Below are 17,827 nucleotides of genomic sequence, written 5' to 3'. Positions count from 1 at the left end.
ACGATTTGTCCGCGATATCACTATCAGTGGAAGTGGGCGTTAAATCTCCAAACAACAGCACATCTTGGTTTTTTTTGGTTTTTTTTTATTAAGTATAAATATTAAAACAGAAGAACACATAGAGGTTCTCATTTGAGAACCATGGTTACATAATTTAAATGTACATAGAAAACACGAAGACAGAGATGAACAACGGAAGTGACGTGGTGACACGGGCAGATGAAGATATTGTTGGTCTGTGAATTTTAAACTCTGATAATTTAACCATTTCATCAGTTATAATCGGTGCTTCTGTGTGCTTGCCGATAACATCAGTTCCTGAAATTATTTAAAATGAAATGGAATGGTTGTTTAAAGTCTTACTTTTCAGCAGCAGCTGAGTTAATAAAGACGGGCATTCGTCATACAATGTATTATGATGTAAATTTCGCCCGGGCATTGTATACACAGGACGTCGGCTTTTCGTCCCATTAGAGCGCCTAAACACCCTAGCCCTCATTCTTTCTCCACTGATCTATTGTAACCATGCTGGAAATTCCTAAGGATCATTCTCGATCAACACGGGTATATAATCCGGAACTGTGTGGTTAGTAAGACAGCGCCTTTCTCAGACATGTATGTTCTGGGACAATTGTCTTAATTTGTTCAATATTTGACAAACGAAACGGGTATGTTACTGGTATTGAGAACTGAAATGAAATTTGGCTAAGCGTCCTACTTTTCTGCACCCACCGAGCTATAATATATCATGCAGTGTGTTATGAGGGACATTTTGCCCCAACAGTGGTGTTTTCGTCTTCGAAACGGGTTCTGTCACGTACATTGCCACGTTTACACGGGACTTCGGTATCATATAAAGATACGCTGGAAAATCACGAGGGACGTTGTAGACCAACACCAAGACAGAACCCAGGACGTCCTTTAGTGAGCCAGAGCACTACTGACCAACGATCTTTGCTCCATGTAGTACGAGTTCAGACTATTTATGTATATAGTAATATCACAGATATCAAACGGGATTTAATACTTTTGATACTCGGTGATTGGAATGGATGCAGGGGTGTTGATTTTAAACGGTGTTCATTAATTTGGGGATTGTTAAATTCGATTCCGTGGCCAAAATACTACGTTGGTTGAAAAGGGACACCCAACGATATTATTGAAAGTTTTTATAACGGACTTGAAAAGACATGTATAAAGAATTTAAAATATTACCTATAAATGTATACCCCCATGCCATTTGTAGATACCATGGTTCTGTTAAGTTAAACCATTTTCTACCCATTAACATTGACGTAAATTTAGGTCGAGTAAAACGACATAATATTTTACCATCAGCTTGACGGATCTGAATATCAGAAAAACCTTTCTGAAAAATAAATAATTAATAATGATCCAAAGTATGAACCGGTCGAGAATCCGAAATACAATGACACTTTCTGTCCGACTGTCATCTGACGAATCACGACATATGTTTAAGCGAAGTAATCAAACAGTGGTAACTGGTCAGCAATAATTGAAATATCAAAAAAGTGTCAAGATCTCGCTGTCTTTTCCGCAATCCGAAAGACAGTGACACTGTTTGAACCTTGTCTGGCGAATCGTGACAGATTTTCAAACCGAATTAATCAAGGTTACACAAGCTGCGTTCACACTCCATGCGCATTCAATGCGATTTCCGGAGACCGGAATTCGGATTGGTTTTTCCCGCTTTAAAAGCGGTGCGTCACATTACAGTTTATTCGGATTGAATTCAGAATGAAAAGCGCCACACTGAATGCGCAGTGAAGGTCATTCATATGCAAAATGGATGCGCCAGACATTCGTATTGGTGATCGTATGTTGCTTATGTTTAATTTCCTGAGGCAAGCAAGGCTACATCACGACGCCGGGTCTTACATCTTCGACGCCTTGCCATGTAGCACCGAACACGATTTCGTTGGCACCAAAATGAAATGCGAATGAGGATGATTACTCTTTTGGTAGCGTTTACTATACATCAACACGTATGTACATGTACTTCACTCTTGACTCTGTACTAGCGAAGATACATTTCATAATTGAAATGTTATGAAATGGGGTTAAACTTCCTACTGTTCTGGTCCGACTGGGCTTATAAAGACGGGCATAGATCATTTTCCTAGGACAGCGGCGCTACGGCATACGCTTTTATCGAATTCCAACTATCAAGTGATTTTTTACGTCCACGTCAATGTGTACACGAGAACTCTGTCTTTCGTCCCATCCGAATGACAACACAGCTGTCCTTGTCAAACCCTCCGTCCTGCAACAGTGACATAGGGAAAATACGCAGGAAAATCACAATGAACGTTTTCGGTCAACACCGATAGAGAACCCTCAACCACCAGACTACTGAGCCAGCTTCTTGCTCATTGAACTATCGTGACTCCCATTTCATAATTCAAATCCTTTCAGCACTAAACCTACATAATGTAAAGCTATACATTTTGTTGTTATTTTATCCAGCTATATGTAATACATGCTAGAGGCTAGACTCCACTAAACTCGAGACGACTAAAGCTTACCTGCCCTGCCCCCAAGTTCTAGACCGTGAATGGCCAGCTGTGATCTGAATACACCTATCTTTGTACTTCAATTTTTATATGCCCACATTGAAATGTGGTCGTATATTGTGGTCGCCCCTGTCCGACGCGCTAGAGGCTAATGTTAATATCTGATTGACTTTAAATTTATGTACAGTATTTTAGGTCATGGATGAAGAAGCAGATTGAATTTGAACGATTTACGATAATTACTACCAGAGTTATGGCCCATGATATTTATGCACAGTGTTTAAACTTCATGGATGAAGAAGCCAATTGATTTTGAACGATTTACGATAATTACTGCCAGAGTTATGGGCCATGATATTAAATGTTAGTATAGGGCAGAACTCGTAATCAGAATTTAGTGTGTTGTAAATGTTTGCATTACTGACAAAAGGAAAAGTATGCCACAACCCTTTTTGACTCATCGGAGGAATTAGCTGCTAAGGGCGTGTGTTTCGTTGCCTGACAACCTATCATTAGCTGGTTATGTTACTGCAGCATTTGTTTCAATGACGAAGGGCTGCGGCTATGTAGGCTACATCCCAACATTCGTACAAAGTTATCGTTCCCGGTAAAACTGTTGATCTGAGTCAAGCGTGTCACACTCAAATCTTGACTGCGAATAACCCGATTCTGAATAATTGTTCCGGGTTGAATTCGGAAAAATATACGGATTCGTTAATTCAGATTCAGTTCGGTTTTTATCGAATTGAGTGTGACGCCAAAGTCCGGAATAAGACTTTATTCTGAATTCAATTCAGATTAAACCCCTAGTGTGAACGCAGCTACAGTGATCTTACAACTCATTAGATATTGACGCTCTGTCGTGTGTTCTAAATCAATAGATAAAGATATCACGGGCCTTACTGTCAATATATGAATATTCGACATTCATGTATGACGTCATTATAACAGTAGAAGGTAGGGAAAAAACCCGAATCGACAACGTTAAATGATAATAAAACTTTCACCAGCTCGCATACTGATTTGTTAACTTGGAACGTATTCGCATGCTGATAGTTCAACAAGACACGAACTGGCTTTCAACGTGTTAGCTCCCTTGAAATGAAACACACGATTGTCACTGTTAGGATTGAACATCGATTAGAGATAAAATATGGGAATTTTTCGCCAATAAACGGATGGGGAAAATAGAAACATCTGATAAAGCTATCCAAGAAAAAGTTTTCGGGATATTTAATTTGCTTGCTAATCTGTACGTAAAGGGGTATTAGAGCTGACAGTAAACGTTATGATAGTTAAATAATAGACAATGAGAACAAAATATACTGAGATTTCAGTCAAATTGCTTCACTCCGAACCAAGGTATTAGCGATTCAATTTTAGGAGAGCCTCGATCGTCATTCTACACCTTTGATACGATACTAAATTATCCCTTTTTTGCGTTAAATCATCCATCATAAAACGTATCCAAATCCACGATATATCGCAGGCTAACAGTGGCATCGAGAGTTGATTATGGTCTTAATAAGTTAATTAATGTCTAATTAATAATTTAGATAACATATCGGGACCCAAAAAAGACCTGCAATAGGCAGATTTAGCTCATGTGTAATACATGTTTAAGAAATTTTTCTTGCTTGAGACGGTAAATTAACATTATTTTGTTAACCCGAGTGGAATGGACAAGTGTAGTTTGAACTGTAATAAAATAGTAGAATTAGAACTAACAGTATATTGTCGATCTACATAATGTCCTGGGTTATAACCATGCTGTATTGTAACTCTACCACCATCAGCAGTACACAGGGCTGCTTCATCCTCACCCTATAAATATCATTAATAAAATTTGAATTTATAATAAAATAAATAGACCTGTATCGTTAATAAACTTAATAAAATGAATAGACCTATATCGTTTAAATAAAATGAATAGACTTATATCTTTAATTGACTTTATCAAATAAATAGAACTATATCGTTAATACACTTAATAAATAAATAAATAAATAAACGTAGATTGTTGATAAACTTGATCAAATTAATAGACCTATTTTTATTTTGCTAATAAACTTGATCAAATAAATAGCCCTATATTGTTGATAAACTTGATCAAATAAATAGACCTGTATTGTTGATAAACTTGATCAAATAAATAGACCTGTATTGTTGATAAACTTGATAAAATAAATAGTCGTATTTTGTAGATAAGCATAATGAAATAAATAAAACTTATAGATGTAGATTAGCCTAATAAAATAAACAGAACTATATTATAGTCAAACTTAATAAGATAAATAGACCTATATTGTAGATAGACATAATAAATACACCGATATTGCAGATAAAATTAATAAAATCAATAGATCTATATTGTTGGTAAATTTATGTTATTCATCTAAAAGGGGAGCCACGGTGGCTAGGTGGGTAAGGCGCTGGCTTGCTAGCCTGGAGAAAGTTCATCCCGATTTTCCGACGTGGTTTCCCCCTTGTCAGTGATGCAGGACGGAGGGCCTGACAAGGACAGCTGCCTAGTCCTTCGGATGAGACGAAAAACCGAGGTCCCGTGTAAACATTGGAATGCACGTAAAAGATCCCTTGGCAGTTGGATTTCGATATAAGAGTAGGCGATAGTGCCGCTGCCCGGGCAAAATTTCCCTCATAGAACACTGTATGGCGTATGCCCGTCTTCATTAGCCCAGTATAGGAGCAGAACAGTAGGACGTTAAACCCCATTTCATTTCATTTCATTTATTCATCCAAAAATTACAAGCAAAAGATACTTACCATCTTTTTATCTTTAGAAAACGCCACGGCAACATATCCCTCAGCTTTCGCCATTAATTCAAACGTATAAGAACCCTCAGTGTTTTTCATATATGTCATAGCAACATCACAGTTTTCTCCGGTACATGATTCCGGGTGAAAGAAACATCCCCGAGTTTTACCACAGTCTGACCATTGAATAGACGTAAAGATGTTACTGGTAGCTGGTAACTGAAAGCATGAGAGAAATGGGGGTTAACGTCCATTCAACACAAACTAGGTCATTTCGGGACTACATTTGGTACAATTTTATTCAATAATTAGCTTGCGCGTAGGGGTCTTTAGCAGTGGGGAGAAACCGCAGGACCCGTAGAAAATACACGAGGTAGGCAACTCAAAGATTCATACATAAGGATCTGAGAGAGAAAGGGAGAAATGGGGTTTAACGTCCACTCGGCACAAATTATGTCATTTCGGGACTAACATGTGGTTCAATTTTATTTCAATAATTCGCTTGTACGCAGGGGTCTTAAGCAGTGGGAGGAAACCGGAAGACCCGGAGAAAACCCACGAGGTTGTACCGGCGACCCTACTCCTTGTCAGGTACAACCGGGGAATCGAAACCACGCCAGTTAACCATAAGGATCTGATGATATGATTTAAATTCTATAAAATTATGTAATGTTTTCATATTCGATTACAATAATGGACTGCATATCAGGTGCAATTGAGGACGCTGCTGGATATTTATCAGTTTAATACTAAAATCACCAATAAGACATCGTCAACTCAATATTAAAGGCGCCAAATCTCTATTCATTGGCACCTAAAATGGAAGAAAATGGACCAACAAGCACTTATCAATATAATATGAGTGTACGTAAACGGATTTACATTTATTTTATTGTAATTTCTAATCAGTTTTATTCTTCGAAATAATTTCACTTCCGCATTGACACATATCCGCGTTGATCAAGGCGCCTCAATTCAGATCGCGCACGAAAGCATAGTGTACACGTCGTCGTGTATTTGTTTTTACAATTATTGCTCACTGTGTGCTCTGGATAATATTGGATATCAGGAGCGCACGTGTTCTAGGTAAGATAACACCACTACACTGTCGAAGGCTCTGGATAATACTGAACAAAGTCTTTAAGCCCTTTAAGAGTCCAAATCAGTATCATACCGTATAATCTGGAAGCTGTAAACCGTTGTTATTTTCGGCTCTTAAATCAGCCGATAAGCCTGTCCAAAATCGTGTAAAATTTTCTACAAAAGTTGCCCTGTAAATAATTAATAACAAGAAATCTGTCAGCAAATCTGATTTGTAGACAATGACTAAACGAAGACAGAAAACAAAATTGACTATAGTGGGGAAATGAAATGAAATGCTTGTATTTAACATCTAACTTTCCCGATCCGGTCGGGCATACTGTAACGGTATGCATTATTATATTGAGGAGAATATGCACAGATATTTTATTTGGATATTTAATTCATATATATTTTTAAGAACGTATATTTTAAAGATTATATAGTGTAATGAAAATGTATACACGTTATTATTAAATATAGCGAGAGAATAATCCAGTAAAAAGCATAAATTAGCCTAGACGCTGATGGGTGTCGATAGATCTGAACTCATGTTATATAATTGTATACAAATATTTAAGAGTATTAAGAGAGTGTCCTTCATTGATTGTTTATCTAGACGTAATTAAGTAAGATTAATGGTGACAGTGTGCGCGGGGGGGGGGTGCCCAAACAGTGGCGTTTCTGTCGTGGACTTCCAACTCCCAAGGGTTCCTTTACGTCGACACCAACAATGTACTTTGTCATCCATGTTACTATATTTTCTATAATGCCTACCTACAATAAAGCAATATAACACGATGGGATAAAATGCTCAGGACAGGAATATACCATAAAAATTTGGTTCTGCTTTTACTCACCTAAATTCAATGTCGCCATAGTTGAAGGGAGACACCCATTCTAAGGCCACAGCATCAACAGGGTTAGAATTACTATGAATAGCTACATTCTACAAAATTAAACATTAAATGTGATTCACTGATTGCTAGATTACAAATTCAGATGCCCGAAATAATACAATAAATAATTTACCTACTATTCACCGAAATACTACAACCCTATTGTATGGAATTGACAGCATAGAAAACTCATTCATTATTTTTAAAACTGTTCACTCGTTTTTTGAAATCACCAGACGATTCGAGGGACAATTATAACCATTCATTGTAAATATATTTTCACTTGTACATTATTTGCCTATTACTAAACTGTAAATCCATTCCAGAGACAACTATAACACACTCACTGTAAAATAACTGCACTTGTACATTGTATGTTTCTTTATGTAAATACATGTATCTATATCTGACAGGGAGAAGGGTTTAATATAGGCTATGCCTGTTCCCCAATCCCTATTCAGATAGAAATCTGAATAAAAATATTGCTTATAAAAAAAATAAATTAAAAAAAAAAAAATTATTTTGACCAAATGATTATAGATGTTTACATAGATTAGCCATTTCTTACCAAATGTTATTAAAACAGGTTAAAACTTCTCATTAAATAGTTTCTGGTTTAAAGAAGTGTGCATACATGGCACACCTTTTAACAGATGATTGCAAATAAGGTGTCCAGTTTACTCATGTTCCAAGAAAGGGTTATAAACGAAAACAAGTGATTGCTGGGATATAGGAGCCATTGACAAATTTTACCACCCGCATGTCCTTGATCAAACGCGCTATCGTTCCCTTTCAGTTCCAGTATCGAACTCTGGACCTCCAGGTTTGTGATGCAGTGCCATACTCACTGAGTCAGTGCAATACTGACTCCCTCGACTAAAGGTTTCAACCACTATCTGCTCATCAATATAATAACAAAAGCAGCAAAATCTATTTTTCTAGTATGCATTTCTATCTGCTTTAATACACTAGCTTGATGGTTTTTTTGTTCACCTAAACGTTCCAGTGTTCGCAATAGGACCTTTAGTAAAACTGCCCAAGATCTCATCTAAACAGACCAATGATTTAGTTTTATCAATGAAAACTTTAGTAAAGCCGCACAGAATCACATCTGTAGTACCAGTTTTGATACTACATACTTACTTTTCTTCCATCAAAACAGTAAAATGTTCTCAATAGGAACCTTAGTAGAACTGTCCAGAATCTTATCTGTTTTACCTGTCTTGATACTACTGACTTATCTTTCGTCCATCTAAACAGTCCAAAGTTTTGGGGTTTTTTTCAATGGGAACTTGAGTAAAATGCCCAGGATCTCATCAGTTTTATTCGGGATCTCGTCTGTGTTGCCAGGTTTGCTACTACTGACTTACCTTTCTTCCATCTAAACAGTCCAATGTTTTGATTTTCTCAATGGGAACTTTGGTAAAACTGCCCAGGATCTCCTCGGTGTTACCAGTTTTACGATGTGCACTGACTAAAACTCCTTTAAACTGGTTGTTAACATTCGGTAACGCTTCAAGATTTACTGTAAATACAAACATTAATTACAATCATAGGTGAAAGGAACGATAAATCTAGCAGTAGTCAAAGATGAAGCCACATGTGGCAACCTATTTCTCAAAAGCATGTACCAGTTTAACCATGGTGGGAGATACATAAACTGGAAGTAGTATACTAGTAAACATGCAACTGTCCGCCGTACATTTCAACGTAACTCTCTACCAAAACTGGAAGTAGTATACTAGTAAACATGCAACTGTCCGCCCTACATTTCAACGTAACTCTACCAAAACCGCCACCTAATAGTGGAGAAAGGTAAATAACTATATTTCCATCCACTGGAGGCCAGTACCAGTACCCATTTTGTCCAAATTATAAAGGTAATTAGCGTGAGTAATACCTGAAATTGTCTGTGTAGGTTCATATGTTTGTGGATCGACTTCAATTCTGAAAGGAGGCGTTCCAGTCTGTTTTTCTGTGTTTTTATGTTTAGGGAATTGTGTAAGACACGTACTCGTTGGAGGACCTTGGGCATAGCCATCAACTGAAAAATACAACAATAATCATTTTAAGGCATTTAGTAACTGGATAGAGCAATTAACTATAACACATACATATTTATTTGGGCGACGTTTCGAAGAGTATTCTCTCAAAGTTATCAAGCTAATACAGATAATGAAAAAACCCAAGATACAGTAAATTATTGCTATCATTGCTTATGTCGAAAAATATATTAAATATATGACACAATATATTCCACATTAGATTGGATAATGGGCCCACCGAATCTATACAATATTCCGACTAATATCTCTGTAAACTCTATTGTACTTTAAAGATTCGACATATTACTGGACTGTATAAACATAGGTTACCAGTTAACGAAACATACGCCTACTAACAGCTACTCGTCCAAGCAGTTATGAATTAAAGTAGCTTACCGGGGAAAGATGGGCTTTTGGTATCCAATATTTAAGACAAAATAAACATTTTAGCATTGGTATAATGCGTTTCAGTGCCATTTGTAACAATGGACTCAAAGAACCAGGCTATACATATTCCACAAATCATGTCAAACGGTGACGACATATTCTTATCTGGAGAGCATGCGTAATAAAAACTATCAGTTTAGACTGGAATAATCAGACGCTAGAGATTGCCATTCGCCGAACATAAATGATTAGAAATTATAGTAAAAACAGAAACGATTGAATGTAAATCAGTTTAAATACATTCATATTACATTATTATAAAAATTATGCGTTGCGACCCATCTGTGTCAATTTCTAGGTCCCAAATATTAGCGATTTAGCTACTTTAAACGCCCCATAGAAAATTTCAAAGCGATAAGATCATCATTGTAGCTAACAAGACTATGTAATAATGGGGAATAAAATTAAAATGAAATGAAAAGGGGTTTAACGTCCTAGTCTTCTGCTCCGACTGGGCTAATGAAAACGGTAAAGGTAAATAGCTCTGGCGGTATCAAAAAGCGTTGATAATCAATAGGACTCGTCCTTTCAATGGAATGAATAGACAAGCAAGCTACATGACGATTGGAAAACGTTACAAATCAATGGGGTTCGTCGTTTCAGTGCGATAGACGACCCATAATTTCAACAAACAAACGGCGAGGGTGATGTCGTCGGCCCCAATCTCCAAATGAAATAGATGATACTCTATAATTGCTCATTTATAAAACATTTAGCTATTAAATTTGTTTTTATCTATCTGGGGGTTGGGTGGCCGAATGGTTTTAACGCGTTGAATCATAAGGTTGTCATTGAGTCGAGTGGCGTGGTTTCGATTCCCAGCTTGAACGTGGCAAGGGGTAGGGTCGCCTGTCCCACCTCAACGTTTTTCTCCGGTTTCATCCTTATACTGCTAAAGACCCTTAATCGCAAACGAATTATTGAAATAAAATTGAACCAAATTAGTACCGAAATGACCTAGTTTGGATCCAGTGGACGTGAACAAAATTTCTCCTTCTTTTTCCCGTTTATCCCTCTGCTTGACCTGAGCAGATAACTATAGAACTTAGTCAAGGGATTGGCTATTCGAAGTAAAACGAGTGGGCATAATTTTCTAGGAGCAACGAACGCAAATTATTGAAATGCATAATGCATAAAAATTTAATACAGATCGGATTCTACAAACTGAAAGGAACGGAAATTGTTGAAATGTGATAGACTTCTTCGTTTTACTAATTACATTACACGCAATGCATATAAATAGCATACAGATCAGATTCTAAAAGGAGGGTCATAACCCTCATAATCAAACACGTCGCTTGTGATTAAATCCATTATACCAGCATTGTATATAATCATGTCGTACTAGAAAATATTTAAACCGACACATCGTAAATTACCGTAATGTATCGATGAATGCCGATTGTCGACCTAATGTTATATTTTCCGGTTTGGTTCTCCCTTTTCAGTGATGCAGGATGGAGGGCCTGGCAAGGACAGCTGTCTAGTCGTTCGGATGGGACACATTGGCGTGCACGTAAAAAATCCCTTGACAGTTGAAATTCGATATAAGAGTAGGCCGTAGTGCGCCGCTGTCCGGGCAAAATTTCCCTCATAGCACACTGTATGGCGTACGCCCGTCTTCATTAGCCCAGTTCGGAGCAGAACAGTAGGACGTTAAACCCCCATTTCATTTCATTAGCCCAGTTCGGAGCAGAACAGTAGGACGTTAAACTCTATTTCATTTCATTTGTATTATTTACTGACTGCTCCAGTTACGTGCACGATTCACGTCCAGACTTCAGTCCCATTGCCCTCGACATCTGACATTTAATAGATACTAACATCATGTTTGAACAGGACCAGTTGGCCAGGATGAACGTACTTACACCAAAAGTCGCAGATTCCAAAGAATAGCCGTTGAAAAGATTTAAATCAAAGGTTTGCTAATCAAATACAAAACTGAACGTAAATAAATAGCCACTTTGCGAAGTTGCTGTACGTGGTAAATAATTTTGGACTATTCTGTTAAATGCAACGATTGGTTGACAAAAATGCAACAATCATATACTATGGCAAGTTTATAGACTGATTTGCCAAGTCAGTGTTACAGGATAGAGGAAGTGAACAGTAACATCGTCTGTGGCCTGTTTTACTAAATTTTAACAAAGATAAAATCCAAATTTTAGTAATTTGATTGGATAATATTAGATTGATTTTAGTGCTTAGCCAATCAAAATTGAAGTATCTACTAAAATTTGGATTTTATCTTTATAGTCCGATCGTTAATGTAAATCAGTCGGCTTTTCGAGTAGAAATAAAGGTGAAAATAATAAAATAAGTTGCAATATTATCGCAAAATGGCTACCCTCAAATAATGGCATCCCAGACTATGAAGACCTACTCAGAAAAAAAGTCAACATTGGTTTTTTGTAATCAAACATCAAAACCTACAAAATAAAGCTTATTCCATGATTTCTACCCGAAAAGCCGACGGATGGGAATTATGTAACAAACCGAATCCGACTATTAGTTAAAATTTCGTAAAACAGGCCCCTGGTCTTTTAGGTTGATGCGTAAAAACCAAGGTCCCGTCGTGCACACGTTGTTGTGGATGTAAAAAAAAACCCATGGGCACTGAAATTCGATGAAGAATATAGGCGAAAACCGGGTAAAATTTACCCTCATTGCACACTGCACCGCGTATGTCCGTCTTCATTAGCCCAGTCGGAGCACAACAGTAGGACGTTATACCCCATATACTTTGATTTCATTTCGTTTTTTTATGTATGGTGACGTCAGAATTTATAAACAATGACAATACAAAGAAGTTTGTACCGGTCATAAACTTCCAGTTTGTATTTCTTTGCACCATGGTGCAGCGGCAAGAACAGCGTCTAGTCGTTCGGATGGTAAGAAAACCCGAGGTCTCGTGTATGAAGGGCTGCTGTCGAGGCATAATTTCCCCTATATCGCACTGTTTGTCATAATGCCCGTCGTCATTAGCCACGTGGGTTCAGCAAAATAGTTAAACCCCATTTAATTTCTTTTCATTGGGAAGAAAACAATCTGATTACAATAGCCTACAGATCTATATTTCGTTTCCTTTTTTATACTTTCGATGGTCTCCAGTTGTAGTGGGAGGTCGTATCAGCGGTCATACGAGCGGCTTTTGGCCCTATGACATCAGACATTTGATTAACCAATCAGCGTTGATGTTTCAAGTGGGTATTTGGAAATACAACTTTTGCTTTGTCTTCGCTGCGAATGTCTACCCACACACGCCAAGAACTCGCCACAACAGACAATTTCATTGGCTAATCTCTCACATCAAACAGAACGCGGATTATATAACAACTCTTCCAGATCCCAGTGTAATGAAGGCTAGTAAAACGAAATTTTGAAATATAAAAAAAACGAAACGAAATAGAATCTGTGTTTTAATCAGATTGGGAAGAAAATACAGGTGACGAAATGAATTGAAATAAAGTTTAACGTCCCAATTTTCTGCACCGGGCTTATGAAGTTGGCATACGCTATACAGTGTGGCATGTGGGAAATTTCTACCTTCTTTTCTTTTACGAGGACACCAGCGGTTTTCGAAACTTTTCTTCGCATCCCAACGATTGGACTTTCATTAACAGAACAGAGTATTTATGTGGTACAATAACTAGTTTATTCTAAAAGCACGACGTTTCGACAAGTATCCTCTTATCATTATCAAGCACAATGACATTTAGTAAACTTGTGGATTATATATATGAAATCAATAAGAAACCATCTGCATGGATTAAGAATAACAGTAAAAAAACCCTGTGTTCTGGTAATGTGTTCCCCGATCGCTATTACTGCCACTGAAAGATTATGATTAGACTTTCAGTTACAGGTCTCTTTGTGATGTTATTCTGGGAAGCAAATACAAGTGACAAGTGTCGTTGGTGTTACATTACAAAGTATATTGACATATCTTTCAACTTGTATCCATCCATACTGAGTGTTCTAGTATTATATCTTACAACTTGTTTTACCAGATTCCTACACGTACGGGTAACCCTACCTTAATTACACATGTACGGGCCTATTCGCCTTGAAGTATTTACACCAAAAGATGGATGTCGTCCTGTCCGGTCGCTGTGGATCATGGCATTTGATGTTATTGATGTCCGAGATATTTCAACACCTATGCTTAGATATTTAGAATATGTTTGGTAAGAAATACTAAAGTCCGGACTTCTTTAGTTGTGGCTTTCTTTTAAAAATGTTTAAAGAATGGACAAGACGATGAAATGGAGGCAAAATTAGTTCCCCGTGTCAAAGTGCGCGTGAAACGTTAAAAGAAAAAAAAACCTATGCATATAATTGACTGATTGATCAACAAAAATAGATTATACAAAATAGATTATACAACATTGTATTCCCCTTACTGCAGTACTAAAACCCAAACTTGTTCAAAATTTATAAAGAATAAACGATATAAATGATTAGCTGATATAGACCAATTGATAAAAAAAAAATATATCAAATCATATCGTACTTACCTCTGCCCAGTACAGTTACAAACAATAACATTAACATCATAGCGTGTTGTTTCTCCATTTCAGCAGATCGCACTTTTTACTTGACTTTGGATAAATACCACACGAAATTAATGTCAATCCCTAGTTCAACAACGTGATGTTGCTAACTTCGTCTAGGATATAAGTGAGGTAACCGGAACAGATCACGTGGTACATTTACCAAATCTAAATATTTTTATTAAACAGGCATATGTGTATGTTCGTATGTGGATGACATATATCATGGAACAGGATATATGTCGCGTGACCTAACCTTGAAATACTAATAAATTAGTTTTTACTTTAAAAATTGATTTTTTTTTTTATCAGACCACAAAGAGCTTAAAACTTCAAATAATTGTGTGAATGGCGTTTACTTTTTGTGTAGCTTAAGAGACAAAAGGAAATTTATATAATTTAAAAGAATTTATGAGATATATAATTATTTTATTTGAACACATTATCACCGTGTCTACGAAATGAACTAATATAAAATCTTATACTTTGATAAAATATAGTAGCCTAAATATCATTTTTAACAAAACTTATTTAAAATCCTATGTTAAAGTATGGTTTGGAATATCATTTCTAAGAATGTCGGCGTCACCAATTCTTTTTAAACAGTGCAAAAACTCTGCATCTTCTTTATATTTAATAAAACTAAACGATATTTTATTTCAATTGAAATTTAATTGGAGAGCAGACTGGGCCGATACGTGGCCTTATCCCAAATCGATTCAAGCAATTAGCAGATCCTTGTATGTTTAAAGGGCGTATGGCTCTATTTTTTGGAACCATAAATGAGTCTAAAAGCACACATTAATGTAATATGAGTGTATATAAAGTGATTTATATTCAATTTTTAAATAAAAGTAATTTCTAATCAATTATGTTCAGTGAAATACGTGAACATTCCAAACTGAATGGCAGTCGTTTACGTCCGTTTCGTCCGTTCTAAACGTGTTTTCTTTTAGTATTATTTTATCATTTGTGAATCAGCCATTACTATTTACTGTCGCTTTATAATTTAGGATAAGTTTTTCTTTGTTCATTCCTTTTGCGTCCGAAACGATGTGGTACAGGACTCGTGTACCATATTTTAAACTTTCATTGTGTCATATATATTGGATATTAGGATCCCACATTTTCACGGCAACATAACAACATCAATATAGATTGAAATGGACCAAAATTGAATTCTAATTTGTGTTTTTAATTTCGAATATTATAGAAAATATTAGGTTGGAGACTTGGCTCCTTAAATATAATTTACAAAATTAATCATTGCGGTATTTAACTAACATGCATTACATGTATATATTATGTTTTAATGAATCGTATATTATGTTGCTTTACCATAGCCGTTTTTCTGACAGTTTACACTACATATATAGTTAGGAATATAGACACGAAGTGTGATCTGCATTATCACAGTTAAATGTGTGGAGGGGTCATTACAAAAGAAATGGGGATCCCGGCGATAGATTAAATAATCCTTCCGGAATCGCGGCGATAATGCTGATAGTGTAACAAAAAAAGTTCGTCGATCTGAAAAGGTCGATTCTAAATGATGATCGATATTGCAGTCAAATTATATATTGTTTTTAGATACAACGAATGTTATTTCGTTTTATTAAATTTTTTAAAGTGCAATTATGAAAGATTATTTCACATATCACCGTCATCTCAGAGGTGTGTGAAATATTCGGATGCATTGTCCTCTTCGTTAAAAGTGTTCTACGTTATATGATCAAAATATTATAGTTTTAAAGATGCATTATGTAACAGATAAATCTGCCTATCGCAGATCTTTCGTTTTGCCTCAAATGTTCTATAAATCATTAATTAGACATTTAATCACATGTCCAGCCCACAATCAACTCTCTAGCCCATCGAATGGTTGTGATTTTCAATGGATTTAAACACGCTCTGCAGTTAATAATTTATGGTTATATCATAACAACGGTAGCAATGGTGCCGAAACTAGGCTATGCGTCAAACGGTCATAACTACGCTCAGAATAAAGTAATTTGACTGAAATTTTCAATATATTCCCTTTTTGCTATCTATTTTTAACTATACAACGAGAACTGCGAGCTCTTGATCTCAATCTTACATAATTCATTTTTATATTATATAAATTTACATACAAATGTCGTCACTGTGACTTTCATCCATTTTATTTAAAGGAAATTGTAACCAGTTACTGTAATTATTTACGATCATCTGATTAAAGCTTGCTAACAACCTCATTATACGGAACTCAAAAGCGAAACAAAACGTGAATATATATATAAAGATATTTAAACGGAATTAAAAACGTAACTTTTTAGATAATCATTTTCTTGAGGAGTGGTAATTTACGTCTATAGTTAAACCACGTGTTTGAAATTATGGTGTATAATAGACTAGACGAGTATTAGGCTACAACTATTATTAGACAGAATATGATGTGTACGTTCTACCATACATAAATATATAAACTAACGGAATCTGGGTTAACGTGAACTTCTGATCATAAATTCCTTAATATAAGATAACCAACCTGGCTCTTGTGCAAATATATTAAAATTATGTATGTTAGTAAATAGTTCCAAACAATCTTGATAAAAGCCATGAATATATACCTACATCAATTCCTTATAAAACTAAGCAAAGTAACGCCTTTGTTACTTGGAAAATAGAAGGAATCGTCAGTCATAACGGTAAACGACAGAGGTGTCCAATTACAAGTTTCTTGAAATTAAAGTACGGTAAGCTGTATGGGTCATAGATTTACGCCTGAGCACATGCGCAGTAGGTTACTGATTCGTTTGCTTTGGTTGAAAATGCAAACTACCAATATTTGTCCCCATTATTAGACATTCAAGACCATGATTGGGCGAGCACTGCAGTGTTACATTGTAGGCTTATTGGCTGAAATTTGCCATGGTGGAGGGGAGTCACATCGTAACTAGAAGGTGTGGTACTCCGGTGGAATCGTAACCCGCGATGATCGTTATCAAATTATCGCAAACAGATTCGATACGTCGTTACCAAATTATCACAACCAGTTTCGATACATCGTTACCAACTGTATACGTCATTGCCCTGACAGCGGATAGTAGAGTAGGCCGTAGGTCAAAATTTCCCTCAAAGAACACTGCATGGCGTATGCCCGTCTTCATTAGCCCGGATGGTAAGACGTTCAATCCATTTCATTTCATTATTATTATAAAGGCCACAAAACATACGCTCTACTACAATGTAATCCCACGTCGTCAACTTGACACATAATAAACCATTTGCTGTATTAGTGTAAAATACTAATGTTAACCTTAACTAAGCCTGGAGGTAAATAGGAAAAATCGTGTTTTATGTATTAACTAAATAGTAACAGCAGATTTTGTATATTCTGTTCGGTTCGTTTCTTTTAAAGCAACTATTTTATGAGGGTAACTGTCTGTCACCATGTTAAATACTTAGTCTATGAACACTAACTGCCAGTTATCATGAGGACGCAATCGGTGTGT

General features: G+C 36.3%; 1 protein-coding gene across 3 annotated transcripts; it reads right to left on the bottom strand.

Annotated features, from left to right (window-relative positions):
- Window positions 1-64: 64 nt before the first annotated feature.
- Window positions 65-17,076, bottom strand: LOC126815487 (DOMON domain-containing protein FRRS1L). 3 transcript variants are annotated; one of them, XM_050541157.2, is made up of 10 exons: window positions 16,947-17,076; window positions 14,298-14,501; window positions 9,189-9,332; window positions 8,659-8,813; window positions 7,250-7,338; window positions 6,484-6,580; window positions 5,319-5,528; window positions 4,263-4,358; window positions 1,216-1,369; window positions 65-318 (listed from the first exon to the last, which is right to left on the bottom strand). In XM_050541157.2, exons 2-10 carry the CDS (start codon window positions 14,353-14,355, stop codon window positions 155-157), a joined length of 1,167 nt encoding a protein of 388 aa, XP_050397114.1. In that variant the 5' UTR covers window positions 14,356-14,501; window positions 16,947-17,076; the 3' UTR covers window positions 65-154. The 3 variants fall into 3 exon arrangements, with proteins under 3 accessions (XP_050397114.1, XP_050397116.1, XP_050397115.1); XM_050541159.2 differs by having other exon boundaries at window positions 14,298-14,381; window positions 16,947-17,060; XM_050541158.2 differs by having other exon boundaries at window positions 16,943-17,047.
- Window positions 17,077-17,827: the final 751 nt, after the last annotated feature.

The sequence above is a fragment of the Patella vulgata genome, chromosome 3 (assembly GCF_932274485.2).
Source record: "Patella vulgata chromosome 3, xgPatVulg1.2, whole genome shotgun sequence".
Classification (NCBI taxonomy): Eukaryota; Metazoa; Mollusca; class Gastropoda; family Patellidae; genus Patella; species Patella vulgata.
This window is presented reverse-complemented; position numbering and strand designations above follow the sequence as displayed.